This window comes from Phanerochaete carnosa, assembly GCF_000300595.1.
Source record: "Phanerochaete carnosa HHB-10118-sp unplaced genomic scaffold PHACAscaffold_2, whole genome shotgun sequence".
Classification (NCBI taxonomy): Eukaryota; Fungi; Basidiomycota; class Agaricomycetes; order Polyporales; family Phanerochaetaceae; genus Phanerochaete; species Phanerochaete carnosa.
In genome coordinates this window covers 3,355,921-3,375,928 of record NW_006767629.1, presented here as the reverse complement: position 1 = coordinate 3,375,928, position 20,008 = coordinate 3,355,921, and the positions used below count along the sequence as shown (strand labels likewise).

General features: G+C 57.1%; 6 protein-coding genes across 6 annotated transcripts; 3 read left to right on the top strand and 3 right to left on the bottom strand.

Annotated features, from left to right (window-relative positions):
• Window positions 1-124: 124 nt before the first annotated feature.
• Window positions 125-3,449, top strand: PHACADRAFT_250564 (uncharacterized protein). Its single transcript, XM_007392323.1, has 6 exons — window positions 125-342; window positions 437-685; window positions 783-1,920; window positions 1,969-2,574; window positions 2,624-2,932; window positions 2,991-3,449. The coding sequence occupies exons 1-6, from the start codon at window positions 199-201 to the stop codon at window positions 3,011-3,013; spliced, it is 2,469 nt and encodes an 822-aa protein (XP_007392385.1). The 5' UTR covers window positions 125-198; the 3' UTR covers window positions 3,014-3,449.
• Window positions 3,450-5,819: 2,370 nt separating this feature from the next.
• Window positions 5,820-7,807, top strand: PHACADRAFT_206043 (uncharacterized protein). Its single transcript, XM_007392322.1, has 3 exons — window positions 5,820-5,833; window positions 5,893-6,844; window positions 6,901-7,807. The coding sequence occupies exons 2-3, from the start codon at window positions 5,902-5,904 to the stop codon at window positions 7,452-7,454; spliced, it is 1,497 nt and encodes a 498-aa protein (XP_007392384.1). The 5' UTR covers window positions 5,820-5,833; window positions 5,893-5,901; the 3' UTR covers window positions 7,455-7,807.
• A 1,195-nt stretch (window positions 7,808-9,002) lies between these two features.
• On the top strand, window positions 9,003-11,213 carry PHACADRAFT_250561 (uncharacterized protein). The gene is made up of 12 exons (XM_007392321.1): window positions 9,003-9,218; window positions 9,274-9,350; window positions 9,401-9,528; window positions 9,593-9,783; window positions 9,842-10,157; window positions 10,208-10,237; window positions 10,291-10,324; window positions 10,386-10,472; window positions 10,525-10,631; window positions 10,681-10,766; window positions 10,823-11,109; window positions 11,164-11,213. The coding sequence occupies exons 1-12, from the start codon at window positions 9,027-9,029 to the stop codon at window positions 11,189-11,191; spliced, it is 1,563 nt and encodes a 520-aa protein (XP_007392383.1). The 5' UTR covers window positions 9,003-9,026; the 3' UTR covers window positions 11,192-11,213.
• A 280-nt stretch (window positions 11,214-11,493) lies between these two features.
• On the bottom strand, window positions 11,494-14,598 carry PHACADRAFT_115084 (glycoside hydrolase family 79 protein). Its single transcript, XM_007392320.1, has 6 exons — window positions 13,426-14,598; window positions 13,266-13,366; window positions 13,147-13,218; window positions 12,992-13,090; window positions 12,830-12,918; window positions 11,494-12,779 (listed from the first exon to the last, which is right to left on the bottom strand). The coding sequence occupies exons 1-6, from the start codon at window positions 13,850-13,852 to the stop codon at window positions 11,795-11,797; spliced, it is 1,773 nt and encodes a 590-aa protein (XP_007392382.1). The 5' UTR covers window positions 13,853-14,598; the 3' UTR covers window positions 11,494-11,794.
• Window positions 14,599-15,257: 659 nt separating this feature from the next.
• Window positions 15,258-16,587, bottom strand: PHACADRAFT_181775 (uncharacterized protein; the record flags this gene model as incomplete). Its single annotated transcript, XM_007392319.1, has 1 exon — window positions 15,258-16,587. The coding sequence occupies one exon, from the start codon at window positions 16,585-16,587 to the stop codon at window positions 15,283-15,285; it is 1,305 nt and encodes a 434-aa protein (XP_007392381.1). The 3' UTR covers window positions 15,258-15,282.
• Window positions 16,588-17,484: 897 nt separating this feature from the next.
• PHACADRAFT_250554 (uncharacterized protein) lies at window positions 17,485-19,729 on the bottom strand. The gene is made up of 8 exons (XM_007392318.1): window positions 19,487-19,729; window positions 19,305-19,437; window positions 19,229-19,248; window positions 18,846-19,178; window positions 18,552-18,783; window positions 18,102-18,492; window positions 17,929-18,048; window positions 17,485-17,865 (listed from the first exon to the last, which is right to left on the bottom strand). Exons 1-8 carry the CDS (start codon window positions 19,577-19,579, stop codon window positions 17,697-17,699), a joined length of 1,491 nt encoding a protein of 496 aa, XP_007392380.1. The 5' UTR covers window positions 19,580-19,729; the 3' UTR covers window positions 17,485-17,696.
• Window positions 19,730-20,008: the final 279 nt, after the last annotated feature.

Genomic DNA, 20,008 nt, shown 5'->3' with positions numbered 1-20,008 from the left:
CGTCCAAATCCGGCACGGGAGCCGGCCGTGGTAAAAATTTGGACGCTTTCGTACATGCCTCTGCACGGCCGTCCTGTCTCAACTTTCACCTCCAGTAAACCACCACCACCGCTGCACACCTCCTCGCCGCGCCGTCTCCTCCCTGCCTGAGTCTCTCTCGGATTTCCGCTGTCTGCAAGCCGGCGAACACAGCCTGAGATGGCCGAAAACGGCCAGCCGTCAACATATGCCTGCAAGTGCCTAAATGTGCGGATCCATGCGCAGGCCCCACCCGGTCCGCCACAGGAGCCCCCCGACGGGTCACACACACCCGTCTATGTCGGTGAAGACGGTGTCAGCGTCGTACGTGCGCACATGCTTCTCTGGCGCGGCCGCACACTGAAATGCGCGTGCGGGGTGGTTCCATCCGATTTCCCCCATTGTTGTCACTCTGCAGGCACACATCCAGCTCACCCTGCGCAACAAGGGCCCGCGCACCGAGCGCAGAGTGGGGGACAGGACGGAGGCGGTCCGCGTCGTGTCGCTCACCTGCCTCGTCTGCGAGTCGCTCGTCTATCGGATATCGCAGGTCGTCCTGCCGGACGTCGAGAGCGGAGAGGGCCTCGTGTTGCCCACCGACGAATGGGTAGAAAAGGAGGTGCTGAGGAGCGCAGACGGCTGGATAGAGATTTCTGCGGACGCCTTGGTGAGTGTTACCATGGTCTGGAGTGCGTCGGCGGCCGACATGCCGTGGATGTGGCGCCCCACGCGTGCCTCTGAACCGAAGCTGACCGGGCCCCCAGCTTGGAACAGCCATCGAGGAGGCAGAAGCCTCGCCACAATACTCGAAAATTTTCGGTATCGTACTTCCCTCCGGCGAATTGCCCGTGACCAAGGACGGGCATGCGTTCCTTTCGCCGTCTCAGTCCGCCCGGCCAAGCAGCCCAGAAATCCCCGAGACGATTCTCCCCCACCTTCCGGACTTGTTCCCGCCGCCGCCATTTACGCCGACGCACCCAGTGTTCACGCACCTCTCGTCATGCGCGGCAACAGAGTCCGAACGACTTCGCGCGGAGGGTGAAGCACACATGAGGCAGGAGCTGCAAAAGACAATCGCGGCGATTCAGGCGGAAGAAGCGACGCTGAAGCAGAGTGTGGAACAACTATGGGCCAAGTTCAAAGGAGTAGTACAAAAGTTCGAGGAGGAGGATGCCTCCGCGCCGCCCCGACTTCGGCTGAAGACCAGACGGAGCAGCAGTAGAGGCAGGGGTCCTGCAGCTTCAGTACGGGTTACAAACTTTGTCCCTACGCCCAGCCCGCCCCCCAGGCAGAGCCGGCCCTCGGCGGCCGCGCAGTCCGCTCTGTCCGCGTCTCTTGCCACGTCCAACCTCCAAAGTGTCATGGGACACCGCCAACGCGAGCCATCGCCGCCCAGCACGTCGTCGAGATCACCCACGCAGGTCGCGCGCACTGATTCTCCCTCCACTGCGTCCTCCAAGACGCTGGGCATGCCGATCAACGGCGAGGCCGAGATCCGGGAGGCCTACCGCAGAAACATGGACGAGTCCCTCGACGTCGCGACGAGTTTCAAATACATGACGGATCTCTCGCAGCACATCGACGTGCGCCCGCCGCCGAGCGTGGCGGAGGAGCCGGAAGAGGAGGAGTCGTACAATGAGGTGCCCAGCCCCAGCACGAGTGCGGTGCCACGAGGCCGGTCGCCCAGAGCTGGCAAGAGCGCCATCAAAAAGCCGAAATCGAACGGAGACATCGGGGTCACCAAGGAGCCGGGGTCCCCTGTTCTCAAGGAAAGCCCGCCCAAAGAGCACACCACGCCGACCAAGGGCAAGAGGAAGGTCACGTTTGACGTGAAGCCGGATGTTGCGATCATCGCCGATGCCACCCCCAAGCTCTCAAGGCCCAAGACTGACAGACCTGAAGGCGAGTTCTCCGCCAATTGATACGAATGCTTTCTGACGTTTGCTATAGAGGAAGTGTTCGATATGGAGGGAGAGACTGTCGGCGTAGACACAGACACCTCTGCTCCTGTCTCGCTCGTGCCACCCCAGCAAGAACTTCCAGTGCAGGAGCCTATCCGCCTCGCGCGGCGTCCTCATCGTTTCCGGCAGACCGGCAACTCCGGCTTACCCTCGTCGTTGTCATCATTGCGCCCAGCATCACTTCCGGCCCCTTCCGCGATGCGCCGTATCATATCCCTGGACAAGGCTGATGGTACGCGCTTGCAGAACATCAGGGAGTCTGTGCTTTCGCCGCCAGGGGGCAGTGAAGACATCAAACGGCGCGATGTCGCGGAGGAAGTGCGCGACTTGCAGGAAGAGGACGAGGACGAGAACGCCGATCCACGTGAGGCGGAAATTCTACGCCTGGTGGCTGCGAGCATGCCGAGTCACAGGAGTGCGTGGAGAAAAGACAGCTCTGCCTGGCGCACGTTCGTCAACAGGCAGAAGCACGACAGCAAGCACAAGGCTATCCCGGAAGAAGACGAAAGTTCTGCCGCCGACAGCTCTGCGGCCGAAGGGTCTGCGTACTATGACGAGTCGACTGACTCGAGTAACCCTGACGAGGAGTCAAGAGGTGAGCACATGCGGTCGTATGCTGCGCAGTCGTATTTACGCTCTGGCAGTTGACGGAGGAACGGTCATGGCCAAGTCTCTCCCTATACCCATCGGGCCGCTGGGTCTCCCGCCGCTCCGTAAGAACACTAACACCGCAGAGTCGATGGGTAAGGTCTCTGCCGAGGCAATGCGTCGTGCGTCATACCGCGAGCGTGACCGGATGCGCTCCATCGACCCCGGTACACTTGATTTCGACTTCGAGGATGACGTCGAGGACGAGTTGGGCTCGCTTCCGGAGAAGGACGACCAGGCGGCTGGGAAGTCGATGCAGCGCGCGCTGAACATCCTCCAGAAACACAGCGAGATACCCGGAGCTGGTGCGTTTCCCATGGCACCTTCGATAGTGGGAATGTGGCTGACCGGATCCTTTTGCAGGCATGTGGCGCAGTCTGGCGTAAGGCAGATGTTGGAGTCCACGCTAATCTGAAAGCTATATATTGTACAGGCCCCATCTAATCGTTTATATCCACCTCAACGTTGTATCACATACCAAGCTGACAGCCCTGTGTCCGCTCGCTCCGATATCCACGCCCTTCAACCCCGCCCATCGCCTTCATGCAGTCCTTGTCTGCTCTGCAACTCATTGTTTGTGCTTTCTATTTGTGCTCTCATGTATCATTTGTGTAACATTATACGCTCCTCATTGTCGATTGTGCAGTCCCTAAACGGACTGTCCTTCGGAACTTGTTGCATTTGCAGTACCCATTTCTTGATGTTATCACCAGCAGCCTCTGTATGCTAATAGGCCTCCTCTCCCACCTCTGCCCATCGGACTGTAAATTACCTGTAGCAGTAGTCGTGGCGGACGCTGAACCAATTTAATCCTGCGCTTATTCCCTGAGCTCGAGGACTTTGTCCTCATGACGAGCAGCAACGAACTGGCCGGCGTATTCAGGCCCTATAGATTGGTTAAGAAGACGCGAAGCTTGGATACGCGATTGAATTGTCACATCTACAAATTTGTCGACACTGGCAACCGTCAAAGTGCGAGGTTTATGGAATGGCGCCTACTATCAGCCTCGTGGTACGCATTACGTAGCTCTTTAAGCAGCTGACTGACCGCTGCGCAGAGTAGACAGTACTGAAGACACGAGGAACCCAATCTTTCTCAAGTACGACGTCCGCCCCGCAGAGCCCCAGCAATTCAAGGCGGACGTTATAAGGTGAAGCAGCTTGAACGTTGAACTTAGGCCTGTGCTCAAGCCTGACTCTCGCTAACCGCAGAAAGGAACATGGTTGATATTCCTCTCGACGTCGTCACTGAGTTCTTGTATCATCTCCTACCCGCAGACCTTCCGCAAAAGTCGTTCCCGGAAACTCTACAAATAAAACAGGACCTAGCAGCCTGCACGCTCGTGTCTCGTGCCTGGCGGTCGTTAGCGCAGCCCTACCTCTTCCGCGATATATATTACTCGTATATCAGTTCCACGGATGACTCGGTGTACGGACTCATTGTGAACACAAGGGATCGTTGGGTATGCTCCGCCCCCCACTTCGAATGGCTACCGCGCAAGACAGTCTCCATGTTTTGTGATTTTTTCAGGCAGTCGCCCAGCTTTGCTGGCCATGTTCGCCAGCTGGTGCTTGCGCCTGTCCATTCGCCCGGCCGATCAGTGCCAGACGGGGAAGTGTTCATCGGCTTGATGCAGCTGCTTCCGCGGCTGCGCGAGCTCCATCTACGCAACTTCAGGCTGGACGTCCCGGTTGATCTCCACTTTCCCCCTCTTACTGGTGTCCCATCGCTTATGCATCTGCACATATTCAAAAATGGTCCCATGCTGAGGCCATCGATCCTCGCGGCGGTCTTGGGATACCTCAACAAGGTTGAAAGACTCTATCTCAAGGATATGGACAATAGCTCTTCAGGTCCCCTTATCCCTCCTGAGCCTGAGCCTACTGGCCTGCTTCCGGCCAGTCCCGTACGAGTCCAACAGCTTCTCCTCGATACCAGTTACCCTCAGACATATATGGGCGTTCTCACCCGTTTCGTCCACCTTGGGGGTGTTTGCAGCCTCAGCATCGTATCAGGCCTACAACCATGGCTGTACCAGAGTCTCATCAATGCCTGTAGCCCCAGCTTGGAAGAACTCAAGATAAACCTCTCCATGTGCCGGGGTTCTCGTGTGTCGGTCTGTACGTGTCTACTTCCGACTGATCTGCTACCGCCAGCATCCTGAGCATCACCTAGCACTGGACCCGCTTAATCAAGTCCCCTCCATCGCTTCGTGCCACAGGCTGAGACGGCTTACTATCCTTACCATAACCCCTTCTTTAGCGTGCTCAACGGATGGGATGTCCAAAGAGGAGCTTCAGAGACAGCTGGATCCCGTTGCCAACTTTTTCGACAAGGCAGGCATGTGCCGTGCGGTTTTCCCCAACTTCTGCGCGATCGCATATTACCTCGACGTCCGCCTATACTGTTTTGCAGGCAGAGCTGGACAAGCGATACTTGATGACGTGCCCTGTGAGGGAGCAGCGGACAGGTTGGACAAGATCCTATACGAGATTGCGCGCGAGCTACCAGGGATGAAGGTCGCATTCGGGCTGCTGAACATGACCACGTCAATCTGCGACCACCCGGAAGGAGATGGAGACCATCCGGACTCGCTAGATGACGAGGTTGTGAGCGGTGAGATGTTCCTCGGCAGACTCTTCCCGAGGTTGAAGGAGAACGGGATGATTGAGGTCAAGAGCGTGACGGTGTAAGTCATTCGAACAATAGTTGAATCTCGTTTGTTTCACAGCTGGGGACCTTGTCTTCCGTCGCGCCGACCCGGTCGGCTTGTGACATGCGCTTCACATATTAGCGATGCTTCCAGTGTATTCTGGAAATGTAACTACCATTCTAACATCGCTGTTCAGCCTCTTATCGGAGATGTTCCCTCCTCTTCACGTCGCCAGCGGGGGGCGTGTTTTGGGTGACGGTCCAAGTACTTCCAGCTAGGTACATGCCATAGTAACAGGCACACTCAGGTACCTCTATCCCAACTAGTACCGTGTGTGGGTACCGCTCACTCGCCGCTAGTGCTTGTGCTTCGTATTACGTAGTTCTTTGAGCATCTGACTGATCCGAGTCGAATAGGCTAGGCAAGAAGTGGTGGCAGATACCGTAATGTCACGATATCGTTGACATGCTGAAAACACGAGGATCTCAGTCTTCCTCAAATACCACAACCTCCTCTGCGGGACCCAAACGATCCGCCGAGAATATCACTGGGGTGAGTTAGAACTGCGATCGATGACCCTACAAGCTCTAATTCTCGCTGTATGTCGGTAGGCTAGGGCCATGAATAATGTTCCTCTCGACGTTATCAGAGAGTTTTTTTATCACCTCATATCTGCAGATGGTCCTCAGGGACCATGGCCGGATACTCTGCGAACAAAGCAGGACTTGGCAGCGTGCACGCTCGTGTCTCGCACCTGGCGATTGCTTGCTCAACCGTACCTCTTTCGTGACATTCATTACTCATACATGAACCCCACGGATGACTCAGCCTACGGACAGATTGTAGAGACCAGAGGTCGTTGGATAGCCTCGGCCAGCTATTCGACTCGGAAGTGGCTCCCGCGCAAGACATTCACCATGTTTTGCGACTTTCTCAAACAGTCGCCCAATCTTGCTGGCCATATCCGCCGATTAGTGCTTACGCCGGCCTATCCGAGCATTTTACCCGCATTAGCTGGAGCAAACGTGGCACCAGTCTCGATCGCGTCGTTCAATGCCCTCCTACAACTCCTTCCGCAGCTGCGCAAGCTCTCTCTCATCAACTTCACGCTGGACGCCCCGGCCGAGTTCCACTTTCACCCTCCCTCTGGAGTCCCGTCACTTGTCCAACTGGACATGATCAACGACAGCCCCAAGCTTGGCATCGCAATCCTCGCCGGGGTCCTGGGATGCTTCAGTGCAATCGGGAAGCTCCGTCTCATGGGCATGGACATGCCGATGGGCTACAGTCCCTTCAGGTTCGATCCACCTCCGGAGTCCGAGCCCACCGGCCTGGTTCCGGCCTACCCCGTTCGAGTTCAGCACTTCATTCTTGGTGCCGCAGAGCCCCAGGTGTACATGGGCGTTTTGACCCGTTTCATCCACCTCGAAGGTGTCCGCAGCCTCAGAGTTATGCCATGTCCAAATCCATGGCTATACGAGAGCCTCATCGGCGCCTGCGGTCCCAGCCTGGAGGAGCTCACCTTATTCTTCGCTGGGGACGATTTACTGTTTAAAGCAACGCGTACGTGTCTTCTCTCGGCTAGTCTGCTGTGACAGCGATACTGAGAGACGGCCTAGCAAAACCCCTACCTGTTCCTTCCATCGCTCCGTGCCGCAATCTGAGGCGGCTGACCCTCATCACCTCGGTGGGCCCTGCAGAGGCCCTCTCAGCGTCCCCAGACAATCCGCGGGACGAGAGGTCGCCGAAGGAGCTGCTGCAGGAGCAGCTCGCGCCCGTCACGACCCTCCTCGCCAAGGCGGATGGTCTGCGCCGCGCCAGCTTCCCGCACTTCTCCGCGCTTGCGTTCCGTATCGACGTCGGCCTGCACGGCTTTGCGGGTGGTACCAGACAGGTGGTGCTCGGCGATGTGCCGTGCGAGGGCGCGGCGGACAGGCTGGACGCGATCCTGTACGAGCTTGCGCGCGAGCTCCCGGAGGGGAAGATCCCGTTCGTGTTCATGGACATGACCATGCCTGGCCAGCGCCCGGGAGAGCACAGTGATGGTTCGGGGCCCGAAGGGGAGAGGGTTGTAGGCGGCGAAATGTTCCTGGGGAGACTCTTCCCGAGGCTGAAGGCGCATGGGATGATTGAAGTCGGGGGCGTGTCTTCCGAGTTCCCCGATTACCAGTGAACGTCGCTGGCGCGTGGCGCCCGCCACATTGGGCCCGTGGCTATTGTCCAGGCTCGTCCCGGCGCAGCGCTGTCTGCGGGTGCAGCAGGTCAACTGGCTCTCCTAATCGGCTTATTAGTCAAGATCGCAGCTTGGTGCGACAGTGAGAAGAATCACAGCATCCCGTACCATGTGCGGCTGCTCGCTAATCACCTTCAAATACTAGGGCTACTAGAGCCTCTATAAAATCTGAATTATGCACATACCGTGGTAACGAGATTCACGTTATATGGCCGACATCCGATGGCCCGGGCTGTATATGCATGCTAGTATGACTTCGATCGCGTGTTCCCTCACCGCTGTGTCGAAAACGGCCCGTAAGCTGGACCTACACTCGTGCCTACCCATGTCCTGAATGTGTCGCACGCGTTTCCAAGGCCGAACCTCGCGGATTCGCCCTTACCCCCTGAGAGGTACCAACCCATTTATTACCTTCCAGCTCTATCTCTACACAACGCCTTTGGCACTGAGTTTGAATATCAAGCTCGCCCGATGCATCATGTCAACTGCTCCAGCCGCATACGCCAGTCGGCCCCGCAAGCCTTGAACTGCCCGGGACTACATAATCAGGCTGCAGCTTCTGACTAACTGGAGGCAAACCTACCTAATGGCTCACCGACCAGATATTCGACAGGTAAATAAGGTGATATTCTCCTTGAGGACAATGACGATAGCGTACCGGCCCAGTCTATACCATGGGGAGCGTGTAGGTACCAGCAACTCTGACGATGTGCAGTTTTCCACCCTGCAGCCTGTTGCTCAAGTGCTAGATCTTCTGCAGCTTAGAGTCCAATCGTAGGATCCCGTAGGTTCAGGCCGCTGAGTCTGCGTGTCCTGACGAACAAGCGTGAGCGCTTGAGCTAAGACATATCGGGCGCCAGAATGCCGTGGGAAGATCTCGGATCGGGAGGATTTGCACACGATCTAGACGCGGACGTAAACCAAGCCTCAGAGATCACGCAGCTCCGAACCATGAAAATCTCCCTGCCTTCTAGCATCGCTTTACAACAGTTCCAGAATAAATTAATGAACCTATCATGATTTTTCTGTAAATTATAGGGTTCCCGAAGCCGTGAAATGCGCGCTATCGCGAAGAGTGGTGGATGACTGTACCATCCACTTTCCCGGAGACATAACCGCCGTTTCTCGCGCAGGCGTGACGTGGGATGGTGCCCATTAGTGTGGTGAGAGTAATTTTCTCAATCTGGGCATATCGTGCGGGTGCACTTTGGCTCAACCGTTCTGTGTGCTAATGTGCCCCTCAAATATTGATATGCACGTCACTGCACCTCGGCGCGACTGCGGAACGGGTGCGCACACAAGCACATATGGCGATAACAGCATAATCCACCTATCCTTGCCGTTATCTTCAGACATATGGCCGACTATCGTCGTACCCATAGAAAGAATAACCGTAGTCCTGTGCGTCTAGCAAGATAGCCTCACTCCATATAATGGGCCCCACGCGTATGTGCCCTGCTGCTGAAAGCATCTGCTGGCCCCCAGCCTGGTACTTTCATACACCTTATCGCGATGGTCATCCAGAAATCCGGTTCGGTCGACACGGGGCATGACACGAAGGAGCCGATAGACGAGAAGCCCGCCGATGCCGAGATCGTCTCCGTCATGGGCAGCGAGAACGGTGACGAGGCTTTGGAGCTTGTGGGAAAGGAGCGGACGCAACAGTTCAGCGAAGAGTACAACCGACGGCTGCGGCGCAAGCTAGTACGCGATGTCTATGTGGTATAGCTTAGATCCCGAACTGACAGCCGTCTGTTAGGACTTCATCATTCCACCTCTGTGTGCTGCAGTTTACTTCACACAGTTTCTGGACAAGACTTCGCTGAACTATGCAAGGTTCGTCTTGATTTAGCTTACTATGGGGAGAGCCAGCTTATACTCTGCAGCATCATGGGCTTCCCCATCACCGGACAGCAGTATAACCTTGTGTCTCTTGCGTTCTACGTGGGATTCCTTATCTGGGAGTTCCCTACAGTCTATATCTCACAGAAGCTGCGCGTGGCGAAATATTTGGGTTCGTATCATGGTATTCTATGATCTGACCAAACGCCGTTATTAACCATTATGTACGCGTGTAGGATGCAACGTTGTCGTATGGGGCATAATACTTATGCTGCAAGCGTCTACATCTTCGTTCTCAGCTTTCTTCGCTTTGCGTTTCCTCCTTGGGATGTGCGAATGCTGTGTAGCCCCAACATTGATCCTCATAATCTCGATGTTCTACAAGAAAGACGAGCAAGGCGTGCGCGTGGCGTACTTCTACGTCATGGTCTGTTAATGAGTTCATCTGAATTTTGTCGTCGGCTCACTTTTACGGCCCCTACTAGAATGGCCTTACCCAAGTCTTCGGTGGATTCGTCGCGTACGGAATTTCGTTCTACTCTGGCAAGGCGATCGCGCCGTACAAGATCGTGTACCTCCTGCTCGGCGGTCTCGCAATTTTGGTTGGCATTGCGGTCATCCTTTGGCTCCCAGACTCACCGGTGCACGCCCGCCTGCTCAGCAAGGAGGAGCGCATCGCCGTTCTGGAACGCGTCCGTGAAGATCAGAGTGGCACAACCAATAAGCGCTGGAAGAAGGATCAGATTATCGAGGCCGTAACGGACATTCGGACGTGGTTGATCGTACTTTCGACGATGATGAGTGAGCGTGTTCGAGCTTGCGCGCAAGAAAGTAGACTCAGTGATGTATAGCGAGTATTCCCAATGGCGCTCTCAGCAATTGTAAGTTCTTGCGCAAGCCAGGAACGAGATGCGGCTAACCATATGTCCCTCAGTTAGCAACATAATCATCAAGAACCTCGGCTATAGGTACGTGGCCTACGACAAAACTTCCCGGCATGCCCACGCTCACAAAACCACGCCACTTTAGTTCTAGACAGACGCTCATCTTGTCAACGCCTGCAGGCGGTATAGCAGCCGTTATGACTTTGTTCTGTGGTTGGTACTCGGACAGATTGTAGGCCCTTCTTCCCAATCGTTGCATGGGTGACGAGATTGAAGTGTCGTAGTATGTCACGCATGGTGCCCATTGTCTTTGCGCTGGTCCCCACCATCGTCGGAGCCGCGATGCTGATCGGCCTGAATGATTCGGGCCAGAAGGGTGTTCTCCTGTTCGGTGCGCTCAACAAATCTTTATTAATTGGCCCGAACTAATATCGATGTAGCTGTTTATCTCATTGGCACCTTCGGAAGCGCGCTGTCCACCATCTATGCTTACAACGCCAGTAACACCAGTGGCCACACGAAGAAGGTACGACAACGCACGATATTCTCTTCTCGCATCGGACAACGCTGAAGTACTTTCAGAATACTATCAATGGCATGACCCTCGTCTCCTTCGGCCTTGGCAACATCATCGGCACCGAGATCTTCCAGCCCAAAGACGCACCCAACTACATCCCGGGAAAAATCGCCATCCTGGTTCTCCTCACCGTCCAGCTTTTCCTCTGCTACCTGCTCCGAGGCATCAACCTGCACATGAACAAGCAGAGGAAGGCGCGGCTGGAAGAGGAGAAGGCCCGCCACGGTTGGACGGATGAAGACGTCCAGAAGGAACGTGAGCGCCACGCCTTCATGGACCTGACCGACAAACAGTGCGTCTACCCTCCAAGCCGCTCTCTCTCTTCAGCCGCTGACCTGCAATTCAGAAACCTGTTCTTTGTGTACACTACGTAAACTGTACTGTAGTGACTCCACCCAGATGCCGAGCTATCCGTTGTATCACACCACGGACGAGCGTGGTCTTGAAACTAATTACTTATCCTCGGCTCGGTACTGTCTGTGCCTATTTTGTTGAGACGCACGACGATGTCGCGATTGACGATGCTGAGAAGGCAGCTGCTGGCTGCCCAACTTCTTCGCTCGACCTTGACGGTAAAGAAAAGATGAAGCTCTCAGGCTTGTGGGCTTTGAACCTTCACGCGCGCGTCACGGAGGACAGATTCACGTTAGTTAGCCGACGTCCGATGGCTGTATATATCGATGCCCCTGGGACGCCACGATGCCAGCGCCTTCCGGAAGCAGTCTGTCCGTCTGCTGGCTGTCCGCGGCGCGACCCTCTGACCGTCACGTCTTCATTCGTGTAAAGCTCTGTTCTAAGCAAATAGAGATGTGAACAAAATCCCGGAACGATGCCAGTGTCTCTTCGAAAGCAAGAGGTATGCAAGTACTACAACAGATATAGTCCAAAGGTTCGGAGCACAAACAGCTATTACAACACGGTGTACAAACGGTGTAGTATACAAGACAGCGTCTCTAGTAGGCATCACAGTCAAATCATCACATAACCGTCATCAAGAGAAGTCCAGCAAGCAGCGTCCAAATGTTCGCCACACAACCCTCGGAAGCAGCACCCGTTTTCGTGGTATTCGTCCCGTCGGAACCGCCAGTGGACGACGGCCCGGCGGCACCACCGCTCTGCGTGACGTTCGCCGCGGCCGTCGCGGCGCCCGTCGTGCTCGGCGCGCCGCCGACAAACACGACGGCCATGCCGGGCCCAGGGACCTGCACGGTGCACCCGCCGTCGCACGCGTACGTCCGGTCCGTCCACTGCGTCGCCGCCGCCGCCGCCGCCGCGACGGGCGTGCCGTCGCCAACGCCGGCGTACGTGAAGTTGCCCCAGGTGACGTTCGTCGTCTCCGTCGCGCTGGGGGCGCTGAGGTAGCGGACGAGGACGGCGGCGGGGAGGGGCGCGGCGTCGAAGAGCGCCGCGGGGAGCGCAAAGTCGGTGGCGGCGGCGGACGCGTTGGCGTAGTTGAAGAGCGCGAGCGCGTGCACGCGCGCCGTCGCCTGGTCGTAGACGGCGTAGCCCGCGTGCACGGCGCCGAAGTCGCTCTGCGAGCCGTCGACGCCGAGGTCGACGACGCGGCTCCCGTTCGCGTTCGCGAGCGCCTCCGTCACGGCGAGCATCGCGTAGAAGTTCGTGTTCGTGCCCCACGCGCCTGCGCCGCCCGCGTCGCCCGCCGGCGGCTCGAGCGGGTTGTACGACACGCCCGGCTCACGCGTGTGCAGGTACGCGCCCGAGTAGCCGACGCTCGCCATCTGCAGCGCGTAGTCCGCCGTCCAGAGGCCGACGCCGAACATGTTGGACTCGGGGACGCCGCCGCAGGAGGCGGAGTTGAACTCGTCCATCAGCACGGGCTTGCGCTGGTTGGACGGCGTCGAGGCGATGGCCTGGAGGCCCGGTTGTTGCCACTGGGCCAGGACGACGGTCTGGGTATGCGACATGTAGTAGTCGAGGTGATATTGGTAAGAGCCGAAGCAGCTGCGAAGATATCAGCATGCATGCGCTCAATATTGCGACAGGGCATTTACTTGTTTTGTGGATAGTGCTGTAGTGTGATGTACTTGAGGCGATCCTGAAAATCAGAAAGCCAGCCGGACGTGAGAACGGCATTAAGGTCCTATAAGCGCGTAGAAAGTCAGTAACTGGTGGTCGCGCCGCCCATCTAAGCTCGCTACTAGCAGATCACTTACCCAATCACAGCAAATAGTAGGGCCAGCAATTTTATCGAGGTCCAGCACGTTGCCGTCCGTTGGCGTGTTTTCCAAGTTATTGGTCGCGACCCAGTAGTCCTGCACCACCAATGCCTTGTCAGCAACGCGTTTCCCGCGCGTAGTCAGGCACGTACCCCGACGTAGTCATACACGGAATAATTGGCCATGCCAGGCCTGTCTCCATGTGAAGCGTACAGGTCAGGTTCCTGACAGAAGTCAGCCCAAGATTCGCCGAGTCTATTCTTGGACGTACGTTCCCGAGAATGTACGCATCGAGACCGTCTCCCAGATACTTTTGCGCGTCTCCAGCCAAGAGGGGTACGTTCGTGCTGTTGGGGTCAAGCAGACTGAGGCCTAGCATTGCACGAGCCTGAGCAACGCTGGACACGCGCGGATAGACGATGGGGACGCACCGATGAGCCATTCTATGCCACCGAGCATGGTGCCCGTCGTGTTCATGACGTCAAAGAGCACGGAGCCGAACGAGACAGTCTGGTCGTTGACGTTCGCGGCAGGGTTGGTGAACACGAGGATCTGCTGCTGGTCGGGGACGTAGGTCGAGCTGTCCATGGAGTTGCCACCGAGGCGCAGCCTCAGCGGGCGGTCGCTGCTGCGGTTGTGCAGCGCGCCGAGGTAGTTGAGCACCGGCTGGGGGATGGAGTTGGTGTCGTTCCCGAGGTAATAGTTGATGAACGACAGCTCGAAGGAGATCCCGAAGAAGTTGGAGTACACGGCGGTGACATTGTCGCCTGGCGGGGAAGAAGGCGGGTTGACCTGGACGGCGTCAGCAAGGGCAGACGCGAAGCATGAAGCGAGCAAGAGAAAGGCTGCGGGGGCCATCGCGGGGAATGGGGGGGAAGGCCGCGGCAAGGTAAAGAGCGACGGGGGCAAGTTGAACGTTGCCAGGGGCGAGGCAGGACAGCGCGACGTCGAAGGCGAAGGCAATGAGGCCGCATGGCGCTGGTGGGGACGGAATCTTATAGCGACCCACAACAGGGGTACCGACCAGACCAACGGATCCAGGCATGAAGTCCATCATATCTGGAAAGAGCTGGCCAGTCAGTCGATTCTGATCCGCACCTTCAACATGATGCGCCAATCGACGCGCCAGTAGACCGCGCCCGCAATAGACGGGCACCACCCGCGCATATATAGTGTTCTGCACGGTGCCTGTCGCGCTGTGGGAGAGAACGTGAGTACAGACAGACTAATGAGTGGCTTCGCCGCAACGGCATGCCTTCCCATCGCAAACCTAGCTGGCTGCCTTCGCTGTCGCGAGATGATCGCGGCAGAGCCTGCCTTTCGGAGATGTCGTATCTGCGCGTTGTCCTCGAACCATGACCGGCGGCCAGTACAGCCCGCCCGCCCAGGCGCGGGGGCGCCAGAGCCTGCGCGGTGACCGCAAGGCGGAGATGCACTGCGAGCCAGTACTAAACCCTTCAACGCGGGCTACATCCAAGCTGATCGGTAGTGGAGATCAGTGAAGGCCATCCCGTGGCAGGAGTCTCACGGAGCGCTCTCTGCAGCGTCAACAGACCGCTCTGCACCCGTCACACAAGCGAGCAGGACGTTGGGTAGACATCACTGCCGTGCCTGCAGCTGGGGTTAGGGCGTGATCCCTGCGGCAAACGCGCCAAATCAAGGTGAAACAAGATGACGTCACTGCAATGCACTATTGAACAAACTAAACTCGACGTCGCAGCCAGACAAGTATCGTATCGCAGTCGCGCAAACGCCTCACCGTTTGAACAGGACGTCCTGGCACAACTCGGACTTGGCCCTCTTTGCCGCGGGTGGCCTGTCGTTCGCTCCGCCCTCTGCGGTCTTATTGAGGGGAGCATGCTGGTTCTCTCCCGAATTGATTGGCGTACGGTCGCGCTTCAGCGAATGACCACCCGAGGACGGCCCTTCGAAACGGTGTCCCGGAGCCAAGTCCGAGTCGCATGGCTCAACCTTGAGCTTGATGTCCGGGCCTTCGCCTACACCTAGCTCTTCTTCAGGCTGGCGCCGGAAGACCTGTATCTTGCCTCTCCGAACACAGACCAGCTCGTCCACCTCGCTCCCGAGCTGCTCTGCGGCACCATCGTTCAACTCCTTGCTGTTGTCGTCCAACACCAGTCTTCGCAGGCGACTTTCTGGTCTGATTTGCCGCCTCTTCCGCAGGCACTCCGCAACCCTCGCTGTCCAATCGGCTAGCGGCGGCCAACGGTCCGCAGACAAAAAATCGAACAGCGTTATCTCCTCGAGGTTCGGGAAGAGGACGTCGTCTTTCAACGAAAGTCGAGAGAGAGAGCGCCACTCGTGCCCGGAGGAGTGAGGCTGAAAATGAGCCAGTGGCAGGCCCTGCCGGAAGCAGACAGAACGCGAAGATTACGGGCGTGTGCAAATGCCAAGAGGTAGTCCACGAAGAATGGCAGAAACTGGTGGACAGCGAGGTACTCCAAGCTACCAAGCGGGAGTAACTTCAAGGTATCGAGGATATCGACACTTCGTCCCTGATCAGCAACGCCGAGCGACAATGTGGGTGACGGTGATGATGTGAGCGTGCCTGGTGGCAGCTTCTCCGGTGAAAGTGGCTCACTCCAGCCAGTGATACGCGGCGCTCCACCGTATGCGAGTTCTGACTCGGCTCGCTGGAGACACAGAGTGCGCAGCGGCAACCGAGGGGTCGCCCCAGCTGCCGGCACAGAAAATGTAGTGGCTAGTATTGAACCTATGAGGAAGACCTCCTGGTATGTGAACCCGCAGGTGCCGCAGAGTGTGATGCTTATCGCAGCTCTGGCAGGAAGTGTGAGGTTGCTCATGAGTAGGCCTACTTGTCCTGCGTCCTCACAAGAAGAGCTGGCCACTTCCAACAGCCGAAGCTTTGGAAGATCGACAGGCGCTGCCAGTAACAGCTGTGAAAGCTGCTCCTCCAACTTCTCGTCCTGTCCTGCGAGAGAAAAATTGCCCATAGGGAGTTCTGGGAGATCCTCCAGGAGGCGAAACTCTTCGATACAAGGAAGTCTCTTCAGAGTGCCAAGGAGGATATCCCATGGCCGGTGGTATCTATCCCACTCAATGCCACACAGGATGAGTTTCCTCAACCCCACAGTGAGGAGAGTGGAGGTGAGGGTAAACGGCAGTTGGATGATCTCGAGCTCTTCGAGCAGCGACGCATGGTAGTCAACCTCGAATCTATGGGGTACAAAGACGGACTGCCTGGTCTTGTCGTTGGGTGAGACATGAACAAACTGAAGTCTGAGACGTCTGAGCTGGGGGAGTTTGAAGTGTTCGGTGTTCATAGTGGGGACGAGATCCTTGTACAAGCCAGACTTATAGTCAACAGACATCGCCTCGATGCGGTCTGAATGCTTGAGAACGAGGGCCCATGTATCGGGAGCAGCAGTATGCCTGTTGTTGCCTCCCGCCAAGTGGAAATTCAGGCTGCCGGAGACGAAGAGCTGGGTGTTCTGGGAGCGTTCGAGGTACGCTTCCGTAGGCTCTACGAACTCGTTCACACGGATGTTTGTCCACAGCACCGGAGTGTCCAACGCGATTGCTCGCCAGCGCTTGCAGACCCAGCAGATGGTCATCCAACCGTGGTCGTCCTTCAAACAGCGCTTCTGGCCATCATCGATGCTGGCGAAGGACACCAGAGGCTTATATTTTGGCCGTCCACGCCGCAATGTGGAAAATAAAGATCTTTCGGAGAATTTTGTCGTGCAGCGCAACGGCTGTCTTATCCGTGTTAAGAGTTTCAGAGATCTCCCGAGCACGGCTCTGATGGTCCCGAAGCTCGTCCTCCAGCCGTAGCCTGGCTGTTGGCGATAGCAACTGGCCGCATCCTGGCAACATCTCCTCTGGAGTACTAGAGTGGTTTACGATTCTGCCCCTCGCGATGAGTATCGAATACGCCAGATGCGAAAGGAGCGTACTTGGTACCGATGCAAAGCTGGGGAGCAATCAAATACTGATACTGAGGCCGCTTCCGCCGGCTGTTGAGGCTTCCTATAGACTACTATATCTAAAATTCGGCCTTTACACGCATTTCATTTCTTACCTCTCTCTCAAATGAAGGAGCTGGGACGGAAGCAGAGCCGTGGCAGCCGATAACACTGGCCTGCAGGACCCCGAGACCTCCGAAGACCTCAGCAGAGTCCTGTTCGTTCTTGAGCTAGTACTACTTAACACTCTCAGCCTCACGAACAACTTCACGATCGCTGTAAAGCGCTTCTTAGCGATTGACCCCAAGGGCTATCCGAGCAGGATATTGAGCTAATAGTGTATCGCGTCAAATGTCCTCGTGCCTGTAACTGGTCTTCAGGACCCTGGGACCTCGGAAGACCCCTGGCACTTCTGTTCGCTGTCGAATAATAGCAGTTCTCGTAACACTTCCAGTATTGCGGTTAGCTTCGCGACACACTGTAGCCCGCGTCAAAATATTGAGCTAATGTCGTATCGCGTCAAACACTGTCATGCCTGCCATTAGGGTCAGAGTTGACTCAATCCTTGCTGCAGAGGAAGGAGGACCTATCGATACAGGCGAATACGCTATTACAACGCGACACTTCTACCCAACGAAGTCCCTGTGCCGCTTTTTAAACAGCTTATTTTAAATATCTTAACAAACCAGGTGTCCAATATCGCTAGCTGTACCCAGACATTCTGTTTTCCACATCCCGGATCCCGTGCGCCACAGCGACTACGCTCTGTACGGCCGGATAATAAGCGGGAGCGAGCCCTTGGACTTACCATCGGGCCCGGTGATGACGGGGCGCGTCGTGATGCTGCTGCGCTTCTTGATGCTCTCAGCCGGGACGGCGAGCTCGAACTCGAAGGCGCGTACAAGCGCGAAGAGCAGCGCTTTGGTCCTGGAAGAGGCATGAGCATGAGAGCAGAGAGCAGGATAAGGGGAGATCATAAGTGAGACGCACTCGACGAGAGAAAACCGGTAGCCGATGCACGCCCGCGGCCCGCCAATGAACGTGAGCAGGTTGCCCCACACACCAGGTACATTTGCCGCCGCTTCGGGGATGTGCTCCCAACGCTCAGGCCTGCCCAGCTGTCAGCACGCAGCCCAAAGACCACATGAAGAAAGGGACCTCACTTGAATTCGTGCGCGTCCTCGCCCCAGATCTCCTTGCGCCGGTTGAGCGCGAGGATGGGCAGGAAGACGAGGTCGCCCTTCTTGACCTCGATGTGCTCGCGCACCCTGCCGTACCTGTCCATGTACGGCGTGTCCACCGGGATGACGTCGTCCTCGAACGCCTCGCGTGTCGTCGCCGGCACCGGCGAGTGGTGCCGCAGCGTCTCGCGCACGACTGCGTCCAGGTACGGCAGCGCGTTCAGCTCGTCCATCGTCGGACTGTCCGTGGCCACCTGCAGCAGCTCCTCGCGCAGCTTGCGCTGCACGTCGGGCCGTTGAGTGAGCGAGAACAGCGCCCAGGTCGTCGCCGTGCTCGTCGTCTCGTGGCCGGCGACGATGAACGTCGGGACCTCTGTGGAAGGCGCAGGTCAGTCTTATGGACGGTACGCGAAGCACGTGTGTTACACGCACGCGCAAGAACCTCGTCGTCGGTCAGTCGCTGGTCCTCGGGGATGTCCGTCGCCATGTTTGCGCGAATGAGGAGTGTGAGCAGGTCGCGCTCCCTTATGTCCTTGCGTTCGACGCCCCGGCCCTTCTCGAGGGTCTCTGCCATGATCGCCGCCTTCTTCTCCCGGATGAGCTGCATACCGATGCGACGCATGGTTGCCTGCGACTGCTCAGCCCTGCGGTCGTTCTCTGTTTTCTATAGTATCACTCCCTGTCAGCAGCGCGTTCTCATGCAGAAAAAGCACGCAAAAAACGCACGATGAGCCGCAACAGGGGAACGCTCCCCTGCAGGAACGCGAAGAAACGCCGATTTCCCTGGGGCACCGTGAAGAGCGTGGAGAACGCCTCGCTCAGCTCGTTGGTCTCCCCCGTCGGGTTGAGCGCATCGAAGTCGTACCCGAAGCCCGCGCGGCCGATGATGTCCAGTGTCGCGTGACCGAGCCACGGGAGCGCGTTCACCTGCGCAGACGCGCCGCCGTTCTTGGATATCTCCCCGAGCCAACAGTCCCGCAACTGGTTCGACTTTTCCGTGAAGATCTCCGTGAGTTCGCGAACCTGCGCCGGGCCGAAAGCAGGGTTCATCACGCGGCGCTGTGGGGTGTTTAGCTACAGTGATTGGCAACAAGCTGAGTATAACCCACCTGGCGCCTGTGCTGTTCACCTGTAGAATAGCTCTGGTGAGAATATGGACGGGATGGCGTGAGGGGAAGTACGCACCTTCAGCCACGAGGACACCGGGGCCAACAACGCGGGAGATCCCGTACCTGGCGGGCAGCGGACGCTGGTAGATGGTATGGTGCGTCATGATATGGTTCAGCGCACGGGTGTCTACCGTCCACAAACGCCACATCTAGTGGAGAGTCGTCAGTATACACTGGGCGGATGATGGAGACACATACGCCGAAGACGCCTTTGTAGGCAATGGCAGGCCCGTACTGCTGCACCCATCGTTCTTGAGGCACCGAGTTTTCTTCCCTCTGTATGAGCTCCATGTTTCCCCAGATCAAGCTCTCGGTCGGCGGGCCAGGGAGATGTCGAAGGGGCGATGTGAGTATACCGTATACGTGCGGCACTAACTTGTAGAGAGCAAACGCGACGAGAACGCCGACGGCGTACAAGACCATCGAGTAGCTCATGGTGAGTGTTGGTTGTTGAGGAAGCCGGTGTGGACGACGGCAGGACTTATATAGCAGTCAATGCATATCCCTAGGATACGTGCGCAGCCAGCGCTCGGCCCGATGTAGCGTTGCCGAGCAGACACGCCTTCAGACGCCGTCCCGGATGCATGATTGTTTGTCGTCTCCGAATCGCTGGTGTAAGGTGCCTGGAGTCATCGAGCAGCCGCTACGCAAATTTCCGCCGCGAGCTGTGCTCGCTCTGCCTGCAACTAAGTTGGTAATGCTCCGTTCGGACAGCGGTTT